Source organism: Catharus ustulatus, unplaced genomic scaffold, assembly GCF_009819885.2.
Source record: "Catharus ustulatus isolate bCatUst1 unplaced genomic scaffold, bCatUst1.pri.v2 scaffold_105_arrow_ctg1, whole genome shotgun sequence".
NCBI lineage: Eukaryota > Metazoa > Chordata > Aves > Passeriformes > Turdidae > Catharus > Catharus ustulatus.
In genome coordinates this window covers 27,920-46,170 of record NW_024879452.1, presented here as the reverse complement: position 1 = coordinate 46,170, position 18,251 = coordinate 27,920, and the positions used below count along the sequence as shown (strand labels likewise).

Here is an 18,251-nt window from a genome sequence, read left to right as displayed (position 1 = left end):
AAAAAATCCCAAAAATACAAAAAAATCCTAAAAAAATCCCAAAAAAATTCAAAAAACCCCAAAAAAATCCCAAAAAATTCCCTAAATTTTCCAAACCCCCCAAATCCCAAAAAACCCACCTGGGCCCGATCTCCAGCAGCTCGTGGTGCCCCTGGGGCTTCAGGAAGCTCCTGGAGCGACGTCGGCGCCCTCGGCCAGGGGGGAGCCCAAAATCCAGCGCAGCATCCGAGACTCCTCCTCGCTGGGGGGGGCATCTCCTGCACCCAAAAATACAAATTTGATAATTTCCATTCAATCCTAATAAGTCCCATCAAAATCCCATCAAAAACAAAAAAATCCATTAAAATTACACGAAATCCCATTAAAATCCCATAAAAATCCCCTAAAAATCCCATAAAAATGTCATTAAAAATCCCATAAAAATCCCATTAAAATCTCATTAAAACCCTATTAAAAACAAAAAAATCCCATTAAAATCCCATCAAAATCCACAAAAATCCAATAAAAATCCCATTAAAAATCCCATAAAAACCTCATTAAAATCCCATTAAAAATAAAAAAATCCCATTAAAATCCCATTAAAATTGCACAAAATCCTAAAAGAATGCATTAAACTCCCATAAAATCCCATTAAAAATCCCATAAAAATCCAATTTAAAATCCCATAAACAACAAAAAAAACTCATTAAAATTGCGCTAAATCCCATAAAAATTTCCCCAAAAAAAACCCAAAAAATGTCCCAAAAAAATCCCCAAAAATCCAAAATAATCCCATAAAAATCCCATAAAAATCCCATTAAAATTCCATTAAAATTCCGTTAAAATAACAAAAAAATCCCTTAGAAACTCCTAAAAAAACCCCTAAAAAGTCCCAAAAAATCCCCAAAAAATTCAAAATAATCCCATAAAAATTGCAAAAAATCCCATTAAAATCCCATTAAAAATCCCACAAAAATCCAAAAAAAGTTGCAAAAAATCCCATAAAAAATCGAACAGAAATCAGAAAAATATCCCATAAAAATCCCATTAAAATTGCACGAAATCCAATTAAAAACCCATAAAAATCCCCCAAAATTTCCATTAAAAATCCTAAAAATAATTCCCAAAGACCCAAAATAATCTCACAAAAAGCCCATTAAAATCCCATTAAAAACAGAAAAAAATCCATTAACATTGCATAAAATCCATAAAAATCCTATAAAAATCTCATAAAAACCCCATAAAAATTCCATTAAAATCACATAAAAATCCATTAAAATCCCATTAAAAAATCCCATAAAAATCCCATTAAAAATAAAAAAATTCCATTTAAATCCTGTTAAAATCCCATTAAAATTGCACAAAATACTAAAAAAATCCATTAAATATTCCATTAAAATCCCATTAAAATCCCATTAAAATTGCACAAGATCCTAAAAAATCCATTAAAAATCCCATTAAAATCCCCTAAAAATCCCATAAAAATGTCATTAAAAATCTCATCAAAATCCCATTTAAAAATCCCATTAAAATCTCATTAAAATTCCACTAAAAAACAAAATCCCACAAAAATCCCATCAAAATCCCATTAAAATCTCATTAAAATTCCATTAAAAAACAAAATCCCATCAAAATCCCATCAAAATCCCATTAAAATCTCATTAAGTCCCATAAAAATCCCATTAAAAACAAAAAAAATCCCATTAAAATCCAATTTAAAATCCCATTAAAATCCAATAAAAATCCCATAAAAAACAAAAAAAACCCCATTAAAATCCCATTAAATTTGAACAAAATCCCACAAAAATCCCATAAAAATCCCCCAAAAAATCCCCAAAAATCAAAAATAAACCCATAAAAATCCCATAAAAATTCCATTTAAAATCCCATTAAAATCTCATTAAAATCCCATTAAAAACAAAAAAAATCCCACTAAAATCCCCTTAAAATTGCACAGAATCCTAAAAGAATCCATTAAAAATCCCATAAAATCCCACTAAAAATCCCATTAAAATCCCATAAAAGTCCCATTAAAAATCCCATAAAAATCCTATTAAAATTTAAAAAATCCAATTAAAATCCCATTCAAAAATCCCATAAAAATCTCATTAAAATTCCCTTTAAAAACAAAATCCTATCAAAATCCCATTAAAAACCAAAAAAAATCCCATTAAAATCCCATTAAAATTGCACAAAATCCCATACAAATCCCATTAAAATCTCATTAAGTCCCATAAAAATCCCATTAAAATCCCACAAAAATCCCATTAAAATCCAATTTAAAATCCCATTAAAATCCCATAAAAATCTCTATAAAAACAAAAAAATCTCATTAAAATCCTATTGAATTTGTACAAAATCCCACAAAAATCCCATAAAAATCCCCCAAAAAATCCCCAAAAATCAAAAATAAACCCATAAAAAACCCATTAAAATTCCATTTAAAATCTCATTAAAATCTCATTAAAATCCCATTAAAAATAAAAAAACCCATTTAACTCCCATTAAAATCCCATCAAAATGGCACAAAATCCTAAAAAAATCCATTAAAAATCCCATTAAAATCCCCTAAAAATCCCATAAAAATGCCATTAAAAATCCCATAAAAATCCCATTAAAAATCCCACAAAAATTCTATTAAAATAAAAAAAATCCCATCAAAATCCCATTTAAAAATCCCATTAAAATCTCATTAAAATTCCACTAAAAAACAAAATCCCATTAAAATCCCATCAAAAACCAAAAAAAATCCCATTAAAATCCCATTAAATTTACACAAAATCCCATACAAATCCCATTAAAATCTCATTATGTCCCATAAATATCCCATTAAAATCCATTAAATCCCATAAAAAACAAAAAAAATCACATTAAAATCCCATTAAATTTGTACAAAATCCCACAAAAATCCCATAAAAATCCCATTAAAATCCCCTAAAAATCCCATAAAAATTCTATTAAAGTAAAAACAAAATCCCATTAAAATCCCATTTAAAAATCCCATTAAAATCTCATTAAAATTCCACTAAAAAACAAAATCCCATCAAAATCCCATCAAAATCCCATTAAAAACCAAAAAATTCCATTAAAATCCCATTACAATTGCACAAAATCCAATAAATACCCCATTAAAAATCCCATTAAAATCCAAAAAAATTCCCATTAAAATCTCATTAAAAATCCCATAAAAATTCCATTAAAATCCAAAAAAAATCCCATTAAAATCTCATTAAAATCCCACTGAAATCCCTTTAAAATCTCATTAAAAACAAAAAAAATCCCATTAAAGTCCCGTTAAAAACAAAAAAAATCCCATTAAAATTACACAAAATGCCATTAAAATCCCATAAAAATCCCCTAAAAATCCCATTAAAAACAAAAAAAATCCCATTAAAATCCCACAAAATCGCATAAAAATCCCATTAAAATCCCACAAAAATCCCACAAAAATCCCATAAAAATCCCATAAAAATCCCATAAAAACCCCATAAAAATTCCATTAAAAATCCCATAAAAATCTCATTAAAATCCCATTAAAAACAAAAAAAATTCCATTAAAATCCCATTAAAATTGCACAAAATCCTAAAAGAATCCATTAAAAATCCCATTAAAAATCCCACTAAAAATCCCATTAAAAATCCCATAAAAATCTTATTAAAATCCCATTAAAAATTAAAAAATCCCATTAAAATCCCATTAAAATTGCACAAAATCCTAAAAAAATCCATTAAAAATCCCATTAAAATCCCCTAAAAATCCCATAAAAATGCCATTAAAAATCCCACAAAAATCCCATTAAAAATCCCATAAAAATTCTATTAAAGTAAAAACAAATCCAATTAAAATCCGATTTAAAATCCCATTAAAATCTCATTAAAACTCCATTAAAAAACAAAATCCCCATTAAAATCCCATCAAAATCCCATTATAAACCAAAAAAAATCCCATTAAAATCCCATTAAAATTGCACAAAATCCCATAAAAATCCCATTAAAAATCCCATTAAAATGCCCAAGAAATCCCATTAAAATCTCATAAAATCCCATAAAATCCCATTAAAAATCCCATTAAAATCTCATTAAGTCCATAAAAACCCCATTAAAATCCCATTAAATCCCATAAAGACCCGTTAAAATCCCATTCAAATCCCATAAAAATCCCATAAAAATCCCATAGAAATCCAAGAAAAAATCCCATTAAAATCCCATTAAATTTGTACAAAATCCCACAAAAATCCCATAAAATCCCCCAAAAAATCCCCCAAAATCAAAAATAAACCCATAAAAATCCCATAAAAATGTCATTTAAAATCCTATTCAAAATCCCATAAAAATCAAAAAAACCCCATAAAAATTCCACAAAAAATCCAAAAAAATCCCATAAAAATCCCATGAAAATTGAAAAAAATCCACACAAAAATCCCAAATAAAATTGCAAAGAATCCCAAAAAAATTCCACAAAAACCCCATAAAAATCTCACTAAAACTGTAAAAAATCCCATAAAAATCCCATTAAAATTGCACAAAATCCCACAAAAAATCCCAAAGAATTTAGAAAAAAAATCCCATTAGAATCCCAACAAAATCCCAATAAAAATCACAATAAAAATTGCAAAAAGCCCCATTAAAAATCCCATAAAATCCCAATAAAAACTTTTAAAATCCCATTTAAGTCTCATTAAAATCCCATAAAAATCCCATTTAAATCCCACTAAAATCCCATTAAAATCCCATTAAAAATCCCATAAAAATCCCATTAAAATCTCACAAAAATCCCATTAAAATCCCAGAAAAAAACCCAACAGAATCAGCAAAACATCCCAATAAAAATTCCATAAAAATTGAAAAAAATCCCAATAAAATCCCAATAAAAAATCACACAAAAATCCCATAAAAATTCCACAAATCCCACAAAAAATCCAAGAGAAATCAGGAAAAAATCCCATTAAAATCCCATAAAAAGTCCCATAAAAATCCCATTAAAAATCCCATTTAAATCCCAATAAAATCCCATAAAAATCCTATTAAAATCCCATTAAAATCCCATAAAAATCCCCTAAAAATCCCATAAAAATGCCATTAAAAGTCCCATTAAAATCCCATTAAAATCCACAAAAATCCTATAAAAATCCCATTTAAAATCCCATTAAAATCCCATAAAAAACAAAAAAAAACTCCATTAAAATCCCATTAAATTTGAACAAAAATTCCACAAAAATCCATAAAAATCCCCCAAAAAATCCCCAAAAATCAAAAAATAAACCCATAAAAAAACCATTAAATTCCATTTAAAATCCCATTGAAATCTCATTAAAATCCCATTAAAAAGAAAAAAATCTCATTAAAATCCCATTAAAATCCCATTAAAATTTCACAAAATTCTAAAAGAATCCATTAAAAATCCCATTAAAATCCCCTAAAAACCTCATAAAATTGCCATTAAAAACCCCATAAAAATCCCATAAAAATCCCACAAAAAATCCCATAAAAATCCCATAAAAATTCTATTAAAATAAAAAAATCCCATTAAAATCCCATTTAAAACTCCCACAAAAATCTCATTAAAATTGCATTTAAAAACAAAAACCCATTAAAATCCCATCAAAATCCCACTAAAATCCAAAAAAATTCCCATTAAAATCTCATTAAAGTCCCATTAAAATCCTACTAAAATCTCATTATAAACAAAACAAATTCTGCAAAAATCCCATTAAAAACAAAAAAAATCCCATTAAAATTGCACAAAGTCCCATTAAAAATCCCATTAAAATCCCGAAAAAAATCCATTAAAAATCCCATAAAAATCCTATTAAAATCCCATTAAAATCCCATTAAAATCGAAAAAAATCCCCCAAAAATCCCATTAAAACTGCACAAAATCCCACAAAAATCCATTAAAAAATCCCATTCGAAATCCCACAGAAATCATCAAAATATCCCATAAAAATTCAGGAAAAAAACCCCAAAAGTCCCATACAATCCCATTAAAATTCCCATTAAAATCCCATAAAAATCCCATTAAAATCCCATAAAAATCCCATTAAAATCCCAGAAAAATCCCATTAAAGTCCCAGAAAAAAACCCAACAGAAATCAGCAAAAAATCCCAATAAAAACTCCATTAAAATTGAAAAAAATCCCAATAAAATCCCAATAAAAATCACACAAAAATCCCATAAAAATTCCACAAAATCCCACAAAAAATCCAATAGAAATCAGGAAAAAATCCCATTAAAATCCCATTAAAAGTCCCATAAAAATCCCATTAAAAATCCCATTTAAATCCCAATAAAATCCCATAAAAGTTCCATTAAAATCTCACAAAAAATCCCATTTAAATCCCATTAAAATCCCATAAAAATCCCATTAAAATCTCATTAAAATCCCATAAAAATTGCAAAAAATCCCATAAAAATCCCATTAAAATTGCAAAAAAATCCCTATAAAATACAATTAAAAATCCTAACAAAAATCCCACAGAAATCAGCAAAAACCCAATAAAAATCCCATTAAAATTACAATAAAATCCCAAAAAAAGCCGATCAAAATCCCTCAAAAAATCCCACAAAATCCCACAAAAATCCCACTAAAAGGGCAAAAAATGCCAATAAAATCCCATTAAAAAATCCCAATAAAAATCCCACAAACATTGAAAAAAATCCCATTTATATCCCATTAAAATCCTATAAAAATTTAATTAAACATCCCATTAAAATCCCACAAAAATCCTATTTAAATCCATTTAAATCCCATTAAAATCTCTTTTAAAATCCCATAAAAATCCCATTTAAATCCTAAAAAAAATCCCAAAAATCCCATTAAAATTCCATAAAAATCCCATAAAAATAAAAAAAAAATCCCACAAAAATAATTTTTAAAATCCAAAACAAATCCCAACAAAAATCCCATTAAAATCCACAAAAATTTTTTAAAAAGAGGGAAAAAAAACCCCAAAAAATCAGGAAAAAAACCAAAAAAACCCAAAAAAAAAATCCCAAAAAAATCTCCAAAAATCCCAAAAAAATCCTAAAAAATTCAGGAAAAAATCCCCAAAAATCCCCAATTTGCCCAAAATCCCCGAATTTTCCCCCCAAATCTCACCTGCCCAGCCCAGGTAGTAGCAGAGCTCGCAGGTGACACCAAAAACCCCAAAAAAATCCCAAAAACCCCCAAAAAATCCACAAAAATTCAAAAAAAAATCGAAAAAAATAAAAAAAAATCGAAAAAAAAATCAAAAAAATCCCAGATTTGCCCAAAATCCCCAAATTTCCCCGCAAACCTCACCTGCCAGCCCTAATGAATTCAGACCTTACAAAATCACCCCAAAAACCCCAAAAAAAATCCCAAAAAACCCCAAAAAACCCACAAAAATTCAAAAAAAAAAATCGAAAAAAATTGAAAAAAATTGAAAAAAAATCCCAAAAAATCCCAAATTTGCCCCAAAATCCCCAAATTTCATCCCAAATCTCCCCTGCCCAGCCCAAATGAATTCAGACCTTGCAAAATTCCTCCAAAAACCCCAAAAAAATCCCAAAAAATCCCAAAAAATCCCCAAAAATTCGAAAAAAAATCGAAAAAAAATTGAAAAAAAAATCCCAAAAAATGCCAAATTTGCCCAAATCCCCGAATTTCCCCCAAATCTCACTGCCCAGCCCAGGTAGTAGCAGAGCTCGCAGGTGACCCCAAAAACCCCAAAAAATCCCAAAAAATAAAAAAAAATCAAAAAAAATCCAAAAAAATCCAAAAAAAAAGCAAAAAAAAATCGTAAAAAATGCCAAAAAATCCCGAATTTGCCCAAAATCCCCAAATTTCACCCCAAACCTCACCTGCCCAGCCCAAATGAATTCAGACCTTGCAAAATTCCTCCAAAAACCCCAAAAAAACCCAAAAATCCCAAAAAATCCCCAAAAATTCAAAAAAATCAAAAAAAAATGGAAAAAAAATCGAAAAAAATCCCCAATTTGCCCAAAATCCCCGTTTTTCCCCCCAAATCTCACCTGCCCAGCCCAGGTAGTAGCAGAGCTCGCAGGTGACCTCGGTGACCCCGGGTTCCACCCCCTGGGCCGTTTTTAGGGGGGGTCCCAACCCCGAAGGGACCCCGAGGTCGGGGACCCCCCCCAGGGTTTGGGGTTGGACGAAAAATCGAAGGAGCTGCATCTGGAAAGGAGAAAAAAATGGGAAAAAAAAATCAAAATTTGAAGGATTTTTGGGTTTGGAAATTTTCCCCAAAATTTCCTCCAAAATTTCAAAATTCCCACAAAAATCCCCACAAAAATTCCAAAATTTCCCCAAAATTTCCCCAAAAAATTTCACCAAAAATTCCAGAATTTCCCTCCCAAAATTTCCCAAAATTCCAAAAAAAAAATCTCCTAAAAATTCTCCTAAAATCTCAAAATTTCCACCAAGTTTTGCCCAAAATTCACCTAAAAATAAAAAAATTTGGGTAAAATTTACAAAAAATTCACCCAAAATTCGCAAAAAATTCACCTGAAATTCACAAGAAATTCACCTGAAATTCACAAAAAATCACCCAAAATTCACCAAAAATTCACCCAAAATTCCCCCAAAATCCACAAAAAAAATCACAAAAAGTTTCCCCAAAATTTCCCCAAATTCCCCCAAATTTGGGCTCTCTCCCCCCCAGAATTTGGGGACAGACAAAAAATCGAAGGAGCTGCATCTGGAAAGGAGAAAAAAAGTTAAAATTGGGTAAAAAACAAAATTTGGGAGGTTAGGAAAAGAAATCCTAAATTTTAGGGGGTTTCCCCCAAAAAAATCTGAATTTTGGGGGATTTTTCGGCAAGAAATTGGGAAAAATCGCCCCAAAATTTGGGATTTTCCATCCCCAGGGAACCCAAAATTCCCCCCAAAATTTCCCCAAATGATAAAAAAAAATTCCCCAAAATGCCCCCAAAATTTCCCAAAATTCTCCCCAAAAAATCCCAAAATTCACCCAAAATTTTCTCTAAATTTGGCTCAAAATTCACCCAAAATTCACAAAACTTCTCCCAAAAATTCCCCCCAAAATCCCAAAAATTCAGGGGAAAAAACTCAAAATTTAAGGGATTTTTGGGTTGGGAAATTCCCCCCAAAATTCCACCCAAAATCCCAAAATTTCCATCAAATTTAGCCCAAAATTCACCTAAAAATAAAAAAATTTGCATAAAACTTACAAAAAATTCACCTGAAATTCACAAGAAATTCACCTGAAATTCACAAAAAATTCACCCAAAATTCACAAAAAATTCACCTGAAATTCACAAGAAATTCACCCAAAAATCACCAAAAATACACAAAAATTTCACCCAAAATTCACCCAAAATTCACCCAAAATCCACAAAAAAAATCACAAAAAAATTCCCCAAATTCCCCCAAAAATCGAAAGAGCTGCATCTGGAAAGGAGAAAAAAAATGGGAAAAAAAATCAAAATTTGAAGGATTTTTGGGTTCCCCAAAATTTCCTCCAAAATTCCAAAATTCCCACAAAAATTCCCCAAAAATTCCCCCAAAAATTCCAAAATTTCCCCAAAATTCCCCCCAAAAAATTTCACCAAAAATCCCAGAATTTCCCTCCCAAAATTTCCCAAAATTCCAAAAAAAATCTCCCAAAAGTTCTCCTAAAATCTCAAAATTTCCACCAAGTTTTGCCCAAAATTCACCTAAAAATAAAAAAATTTGCGTAAAATTTACAAAAAATTCACCCAAAATTAGCAAAAAATTCACCAGAAATTCACAAGAAATTCACCTGAAATTCACAAGAAATTCACCTGAAATTCACAAAAAATCACCCAAAATTCACCAAAAATTCACCCAAAATTCCCCCAAAATCCACAAAAAAATCACAAAAAGTTTCCCCAAAATTTCCCCAAATTCCCCCAAATTTGGGCTCTCTCCCCCCCCAGAATTTGGGGACAGACAAAAAATCGAAGGAGTTGCATCTGGAAAGGAGAAAAAAAGTTAAAATTGGGTAAAAAACAAAATTTGGGAGGTTAGGAAAAGAAATCCTAAATTTTAGGGGGTTTTCCCCAAAAAAAATCTGAATTTTGGAGGATTTTTTGCAAAGAAATTTCCCCAAAATTCGTCAAAATTTCCCCAAATTTCTCCCAAATTTTCTCTAAATTTGGCCCAAAATTCACCCAAAATTCACTCAAAAATCTCCCAAAAGTCACCCAAATATTAAAAAAAACTTGCACAAAATTCACAAAAAATTCACCAAAAAGTAAAAAAAATTTGCAGAAAATTCACAATAATCCACCCAAAATTCACCTAAAAATCACAAAAAAATTCACCCCAAAACCCCCCCCAAAATTTCCTCCAATTTTCGCCCAAAAATTCCCCCAAAAATGCCAAAATTCCCCATAAAAATCCCCAAATTTTCCCAAATGCCCCAAAATTCCCCCCTGAAATCCCAAAATTCCTCCTCAAATATCCCAAAAAAATCCCCAAATTTCCCAAAACCCCCCAAATTCACCCCAAAAATTCCCCAAAAATCCCAAACATCCTCCCAAAAATCCCCAAATTCCTCCCAAAAAGCCCCAAAAATCCCCAAAAAATCCCCAAATTCACCCCAAATTTACCCAAATATCCCAAAATTCGTCCCAAAAATACAAAAATTCCTCCCAAAAAATCCCCAAATTCCTCCAAAAAATACCAAAAAATCTCCAAAAACCCAAAATTCACCCCAAAATTTCCCTGAATTTCCCCTAAATCCACAATTCCCCCCAAAAATTCCCCAAAAATACCAAAATCCCCCAAAATTCACCCCAAATTTACACAAAAAATCCCAAAATTCGTCCCAAAAATCCCAAACATCCCCCCAAAAAAAACCCAAAAATTTCAAAAATATAAAAATAAAAAACCTATTTAAATCCCAGAAAATTCCAAAATTTCCCCAAAATCCCCCAAATTCACCCCCAAAAACCCCAAAATTGACCCAAAAATCCCAAAATTTCCCAATACAACTCCCAAAAATTCCCCCAAAAATTCAAAAAAACCCAAAAATTCCCCAAAAAATTTAAAAAAACCAAAATACCACAAAAATTTCCCCCAAAAAATTCCAAAATTCCCCACAAAAAAATCCAAAAATCCCCCAAAAAAATCCCAAAATCCCCCCAAAAAATCCCCAAAATACCGAAAATTCCAAAAAAATAAAAATAAAAATAATTAAAAATCCCAAATTTTCCCCCAAAATTCCCCCCAAAACCCCCAAAATTAACCCCAAAAAAAACCCCAAAATCCCCCTAAAAAATTTTAAAAAGAAAAAAATTCCCCAAAACTAAAAAAATAAAAATAAAAAAAATTTAAATCCCAAATTTCCCCATAAACCCCAAAATTAACCCCCAAAAAACCCCTAAAATTCCCCTAAAAAAATTTGAAAAAAGAAAAAAATCCCCAAAATTCCAATAAAAATGAACTAAAAAAAATTTAAAATCCTAAATTCACCCAAAAACCCCAAAATTAACCCCAAAAAACCCCCAAAATTCCCCTAAAAAATTTAAAAATGAAAAAAAATCCCCAAAATTCCAAATAAATAAAAATAAAAAGAAATTATGAATCCCAAAATTTCCCCCAAAATTCCTCCCAAAAGCCCCAAAATTCACCCAAAAATCCCAAAATTCACCCAAAAAATCCCAAAAAGTCCCCAAAATTCCCCCCAAAATCCCAAAAAAATCCCAAAAAATCCCCAAAATCCCCCCAAAAATCCCCAAAATTAAAAAAAAATAGAAATAAAAAAAAATTTTAAATCCCCAAATTTGCCCCAAACCCCCCAAATTCACCCCAAAAATTCCCCAAAAATCCCAAAAAATCCCCAAAATTCCTCCCAAAAATCCCCAAAAAATCCCCAAAAAATCCCAAAATCCCCCAAAAAAAGCCAAAAAATCCCCAAAATTAAAAAAAAATAAAAATAAAAAAATTTTATATCCCAAAATTTCCCCCCAAATTTCCCCAAAATCACCCCAAAAAATCCCAAAAATTCCCAAAAATTCCCAAAAAATCCCCAAAATTCCTCCCAAAAATTCCCAAAAATTACCAAAAAATCCCAAAAAATCACCGAAATTCCTCCCAAAAATCCCCCAAAAATCCCAAAATCCTCCCAAAAAATCCCCAAAATTCTAAAAATAAAAATAAAAAAAAATTTTAAACCCCCAAATTTGCCCCAAAACCCCCAAATTCCCCCCAAAAATTCCCCAAAATTCCCAAAAAATCCCAAAAAAATCACCAAAAATTCCCCCAAAAATCCCCAAAAAATCCCCAAAATTAAAAAAAAATAAAAATAAAAAAAATTTAAATCCCCAAAATCCCCCAAATTCCCCAAACTTCACCTCCAAAAATCCCCCAAAATTCGGATTTTTCGCGCCGGGAGCCCCAAAATTCTCCAAAATTCTCCCGAATTTTTCCTCCCAAATTTGAGTTTTTGACCCCGGGGGTGGGGGAGGGGCGCCCCTCCCCCCTCCCCTCCCCTCCCCTCCCCCTCCCCAAGGACAGCAGGGGTCAAAGGTCAGCGATGACGTCACGGGGGTGGGGTTGTGACGTCATCGCCGCCATCCAATCAGCGACGGGCGCGGGGCTCCGCCCCCCAATTGTAAATTTCGTCCCAAATAAGGTAAAAATTCGATTAGAAATTTACAAAAAATGGAAAAAAATTTCCAAAATTTTAAAAAATTTTAAAAAATAAAAATTTTTAAAAAGTTCAATTTTTTATCCTCAAAAAAACCCCAAAATTTCCACCAAAATTTTGATTAAAAATCCCAAAAATCCCCGAAAAATCCCCAAAATCCTCCCCAAAATTCCCTCCCAAAATCCCCAAAAATTTCCATAAAAATCCCAAAAATTTTAAAAAAAAATCCCCCCAAATTTGCCCCCAAAATTCAAAAAAATCCCCCCCAAAAATTCCCCAAAAACAAAAAAAAAAATCCCAAAAAATTCCCCCACAATTTCCTTAAAAATAAAAAAAATCCCCAAAAATCCCCCAAAATTCCTCTCTAATAATCCCAAAAATTCCCAAAAATTTGCCCCAAAATTCCCAAAAAAATCCCCCAAAACCCCCCTGAAATTTCCCTAAAAATCAAAAAATTCCCCCCCAAAAAATCCCAAAAATTGCCAAAAAATCCCCCAAAAAATCCCCAAAATTCCCCCCAATATTTCCCTAAAAAATCACAAAAAAATCAAAAATAAATTGCCCAAAATTCCCCCCCAAAATGCCAACAATTCCCCAAAATCCCTCCCAAAATTTCAATTAAAATCCCCCAAAAATTCCCAAAAAATCCCCCAAAAATGCCAATAAATCCCAAAAATTCCCCCCAAAATTTCCCTAAAAAATCACAAAAATTCAAAAAAAATCCCCCAAAATTCCCCCCAAAAATCCCAAAAATTCCACAAAATAGTCCCAAAAAACTCAAAAAAAATCCCCAAAAAATGCCAAAAAATCCCCCAAAAAATCCCAAAAAAATCCCCAAAATTCCCCCCTGAAATTTCCCTAAAAATCCCAAAAATTCTCCCCCAAAAATTCCCAAAAATCCCCAAAAATGTCAAAAAAATCCCCAAAATTCCCCCCAATATTTCCCAAAAAAATCACAAAAAATTCAAAAATAAATTGCCCAAAATTCCCCCCCAAAATCCCAAAATTCACCCAAAATTTCCACCCCAAAAATCCCAAAAAAAGCCAAAATTTTCCCCCATAATTTCCCTAAAATCCCAAAAAATTCCCCAAAATCCCTCCCAAAATTTCAATAAAAATCCCCAAAAATTCTCTAAAAATTCCCAAAATCCCAGCCAAAATTTCCCTAAAAATAAAAAAAAATCCGAAAAAAATCCCCTAAAATTCCAAAAAAAATTTAAAATATGAAATTTTTAAATAGCCCAAAATTTTACCCTCAAAAAAAGCCCCAAAATCCCCCCAAAAATTTTGATTAAAAACCCCAAAAATTCCCTAAAAATCCCAAAAATCCTCCCCAAAATTTTCCTAAAAATCAAAAAAAATCCCCAAAAATCCTAAAAAAAAATCTCAAAATTCTCCCCAAAATTTCCCCAAAAAATCTCAAAATTTCCCCAAAAAATCCCAAAATTTTCCCCCCAAAATCCCAAAATTTCCCCCAAAATTTCCCAAAAAAATTCCAAAAATTCCCCAAAAATCCCAAAAAAATCCCGAAATTCCCCCAAAAATCCCAAAAGTCCCCCAAAATTTTCACCTGGGACCCCAAAAATCCTCTCGGGACCCCCCAAAAAATTTTTCCCCAAATTTTGGGGGGTCCCAAACTCCCAAAATCTTTTTGGGACCCCCCAAAAAATCCCAAAAAAATCCCAAAATTTCCCCCAGAAACCCCAAAAATCCCCCCAGGGACCCCAAAAATCCCCCCAAAAAAATCCTAAATTCACTTTGGACCCCCCCAAAAATCCCAAACCCCCCCAGGACCCCAAAAATCTCCCCCAAGACCCCAAAAAATCGCCCCAAGACCCCAAAAAATCCCCCCAGGACCCCCCCAAAAATCCCCCAGGACCCCCCCAAACCCCCCACGTGGATCCCCAAAACCCCCCCAGGACCCCCCAAAATTTGGGATTCCCGACCCCCCCAAACCCCTCAGAACCCCCAAAACCTCTCAGGGACCCCCCCAGGACCCCACAGATGATTCCGGGACCCCCAAAACCCCCCAGGACCCCCCCAAAATCCCCCCAGGACCCCCCAAATCCGCCCCCCCCCACCTGGGTCGGTTCCGGCGATTCCCGCGTGTTGCGCTCTGGCCACGCCCCCTCCCGCCTCTATGGGCGGGGCTATGCAAATGAGTTAACACCGTCCCCTTATAGTTGCCGGCGCGCCGTCTATGTGGGCGTGGTTATGCTAATGAGGCGCTTCGTGGCTATAGCGCATGCGTACTAGAACAGGAAGTCGATGGGCGGGGCTATGTGAGTGACGTGTTCGGCAAGAATTGCGCATGCGCACTAGACAAAGTTTGGTGGGCGTGGATATGCAAATGAAGCGCCTCCAGATCGCGCATGCGCATTAGCCTAAAAGATCGGTGGGCGTGGCTATGCAAATGAGGTTGCTCCGGGACCGCGCATGCGCGGTGGGAACGGGGCACAAAATGGCGCCGAACGCCGGAGAAATGTCCCCAAAATGTCCCCAAATTGTCACCAAATGTCCCCAAAATGGCCGCAAATGTCCTCGGATGGGACCGGAAAGGTTCAGAGTGGCGCTAAATGGTGCTAAAATGTCACTAAATTTGAGCTGAATGGAGCTAAGTTGTCCCGAAATGTCCCCAAGTGTCCCCAAATGACCCAAAAATGTCCCCAAGTGTCCCCAAAATGTCCCCAAATTGGCACAAATGTCCCTCAAATCTTCCCACGTGGTCCTGAAATTCCCCAGAATGTCACTAAAAGTCCCAAATGTCCCTAAAATGTCCTCAAAAGAGCAGAAATGTCCCCAAATTGTCACCGAATGGCCCCAAAATTGTCCCAAAATTGTCCCTAAATGTCCCAAAAATGTCCCCAAATGTCCCCAAACTGTCCCAAAATGCTCCTAAATGGCCCCAAAATGTCCCAAAATTGTCCCAAAATGTCCTCAAATGTCACCAAACTGTCACCAAATGTCCCCAAAATGTCCCCACATGGCCTCAAGGGGGCACAAATGTCCCAAAAATGTCCCCAAATGTCCCCAAATTGTCCCCCAATGACACCAAATGTCCCCAAATTTTCCCCCAAACGTCCTCAAGGGTTCCTAAAAATTGGGATTGGGATTGAGGACTCAAAATATGGGAATTGGGGCCGGAAAATCCAAAAAAATCCAAAACAATCCTCAAAAAATTCTCAAAATTTTTTTTTAAAAAAACCCCAAAATTCCCAGAATAATCCCTTGAAAAACCGAAAATATCCCAGAAAAATCCCCCAAAAAAACAAAAAAATCCCCCAAAAATAAAATAAAAAATCCCCCAAAAAATCCCCCCAAAAATTCCAAAAAATCTCCAAAAAAAGGACGAAAAATCCAGAAAAAAATCGCAAAAAATTCCCCAAGAAATCCCCCAAAAAATCCCTAAAAATAAAAAAAATCCCAAAAAATCCCAAAAAATCCGAAAAAAATTTTTTAAAATCCCCAAAAAAAACCCCAAAAAATTCCCCAAAAAATCCCAAAAAATCCCAAAAAAAATCTCAAAAAAATCTCTAAAAATCCTAAAAAAATCCCAAATAAATCCCAAATAAATCCCCAAAAAGTCCCCCAAAAAATCCCAAATACATTCCAAATAAACCTCAGATAAATCTCAAATAAATCCCAAAAAAATCTTAAATAAATTCCAAAAAAGATCCCAAAATATCCCAAAAAAATCCAAAAAAATCCCAAGAAAATCCCCATAAAATAAAAAAAAAACCCCAAATATAAAAAAAAAAAATCCCAAAAAATCCCCCTAAAAATAAAAAAAAAAAATCCCAAAAAAATCCCAAAAAAATCAGATTTTTAATACCATTTATTGAATTTTAACCGGATTTTTTTTGGGTACAGAATTTTTTAGGTTCCCCCAATATTTTTATTGGCCCCCCAATATTTTTGGGGTCACACAAAACTGAGGTGGCTCTCGGGGGGGACCCCAAACTCCGATTTGTGCTGCTCAAAAATCCCAAACCAATCCCAAATCAATCCTAATAAATCTCAAAAATCCCCAAAAATCAAAAAAAAAATCCCAAAAAATCCCCCCCAAAAAATCAACAAAATTGACAAAAAAATCCAAAACAATCCCTAAAAAATCCCAAAAAATCCCAAAAAAATCCCCCAAAAATTCCAAAAAAATCTCAAATAAATCCCAAATAAATCCCAAATAGATCCCAAATAAATCTCAAATAAATTCACAATAAACCTAAAAAAATCCCAAATAAATCCCAAAATAATTTCAAAAAAAAACCCCAAAAAAATCCCTAAAAAAATCCCCCAAAAATCCCAAAAACTTCCCCAAAAATGCCCAAAATATCCCGAAATAAATACAAAAAAATGACAAAAAATCCCTGAAAAATCCCTGAAAAATGGAAAAAAATCCCCAAATATCACAAAAAAATCCAAAAAAATCCCAAAAAATCCCCCAAGAAATTCCAATAAAATCCCCAAATTTTCCAAAAAAATCTAAAAAAAATCCTCAAAAAATCGTCAAAAAATTCCCAATAAAATAAAAAAAAATTCCAAAAAAAATCCCAAAAACTTCCCCAAAAAATCCAAAAAAAATCCCCAAAAAATCCCCCAAAAATAAAAAAAATTCCCCAAAAATTCCCCAAAAAATTAAAAAATCCCAAAAAAATCTACAAAACACCCCCAAAAAATAAAAAAAAATTACAAAAACATCCCCAAAAATAAAAAAAATCCCAAAAAAATCCCCAAAAAATCAAAAAAAAATCCCCAAAAAATCCCCAAAAAATCCCCAAAAAATCCCCAAAAAATCCCAAAAAATCCCAAAAAATCCCAAAAATTAAAAAAAAATCCCAAAAAAATCCAAAAAAATCACCAAAAAATCACAAAAAAAATCAGATTATTCTCCATTTTTAACACCATTTATTGCATTTTAACCGGATTTTTTTGGTTACAGAATTTTTTAGGTTCCCCCAATATTTTTATTGTCCCCCCAATATTTTTTGGGGTCACACGAAGCTGAGGTGGCTCTCGGGGGGAACCCCAAACTCCGATTTGTGCTGCTCAAAAATCCCAAACCAACCTCAAATCAATCCCAAATCAATCCCAAAAATCCCCAAAAAAGTCCCAAAAAAATCCCCCAAAAAATCCCCCAAAAAATCAATAAAATCCAAAAAAAATCCCAAATAAATCTCAAATAAATCTCAAAAAAATCCCAAAAATTCCCCAAAATTAAAAAAAACCCCAAAAAATCCCAAAAGTATTCCAAAAAACACCAAAAAAATTCCAAAAAAATCCCAAAAAAAATCCCTTAAAAATCCCCAAAAAATCCCAAAAATATTCCAAAAAATACCAAAAAAATTCCAAATAAATCCCAAAAAAAACCCCCAAAAATCCAAAAAAAAATCTCCAAAAAATCCCAATAAAATCCCAAAAAAATTCCGAAAAAAATCCCAAAAAATTCTCAAAAAAATCCCCAAAAAATCCCCAAAAAATACTTCAAAAATCCAGAAAAAATCCCGAAAAAATCCCCCCAAAAAATCATTAAGAATTTAAAAAAATTCACAAAACATCCCAAAAATATTCTAAAAAAATTCCTAAAAAATCCCCAAAAATCCCAAAATATCCCAAAAAAATCCTAAAAAATCCCAAAAAAATCTCCCAAAAATAAA

At 32.7% G+C, this 18,251-nt stretch overlaps 1 protein-coding gene across 1 annotated transcript; it reads right to left on the bottom strand.

The window, feature by feature from the left end:
• Window positions 1-120: 120 nt before the first annotated feature.
• On the bottom strand, window positions 121-14,910 carry LOC117011294 (phosphoribosylformylglycinamidine synthase-like). The gene is made up of 3 exons (XM_033086663.1): window positions 14,851-14,910; window positions 7,976-8,135; window positions 121-257 (listed from the first exon to the last, which is right to left on the bottom strand). Exons 1-3 carry the CDS (start codon window positions 14,908-14,910, stop codon window positions 160-162), a joined length of 318 nt encoding a protein of 105 aa, XP_032942554.1. The 3' UTR covers window positions 121-159.
• Between the last annotated feature and the right edge of the window lie 3,341 nt (window positions 14,911-18,251).

What these genes read in the sequence shown, in the direction of transcription:
- LOC117011294 (XM_033086663.1), bottom strand. Translation starts at nt 14,910, where the DNA reads ATGCGCAATTCTTGCCGAACACGTCACTCACATAGCCCCGCCCATCGA. An exon ending in CCCATCGACTTCCTGTTCTA is followed by an intron (nt 8,136 to 14,850) that starts GTACGCATGCGC and finishes TCTCCTTTCCAG; the next exon opens with ATGCAGCTCCTTCGATTTTT. An exon ending in CTACTACCTGGGCTGGGCAG is followed by an intron (nt 258 to 7,975) that starts GTGAGATTTGGG and finishes TTTTGGGTGCAG; the next exon opens with GAGATGCCCCCCCCAGCGAG.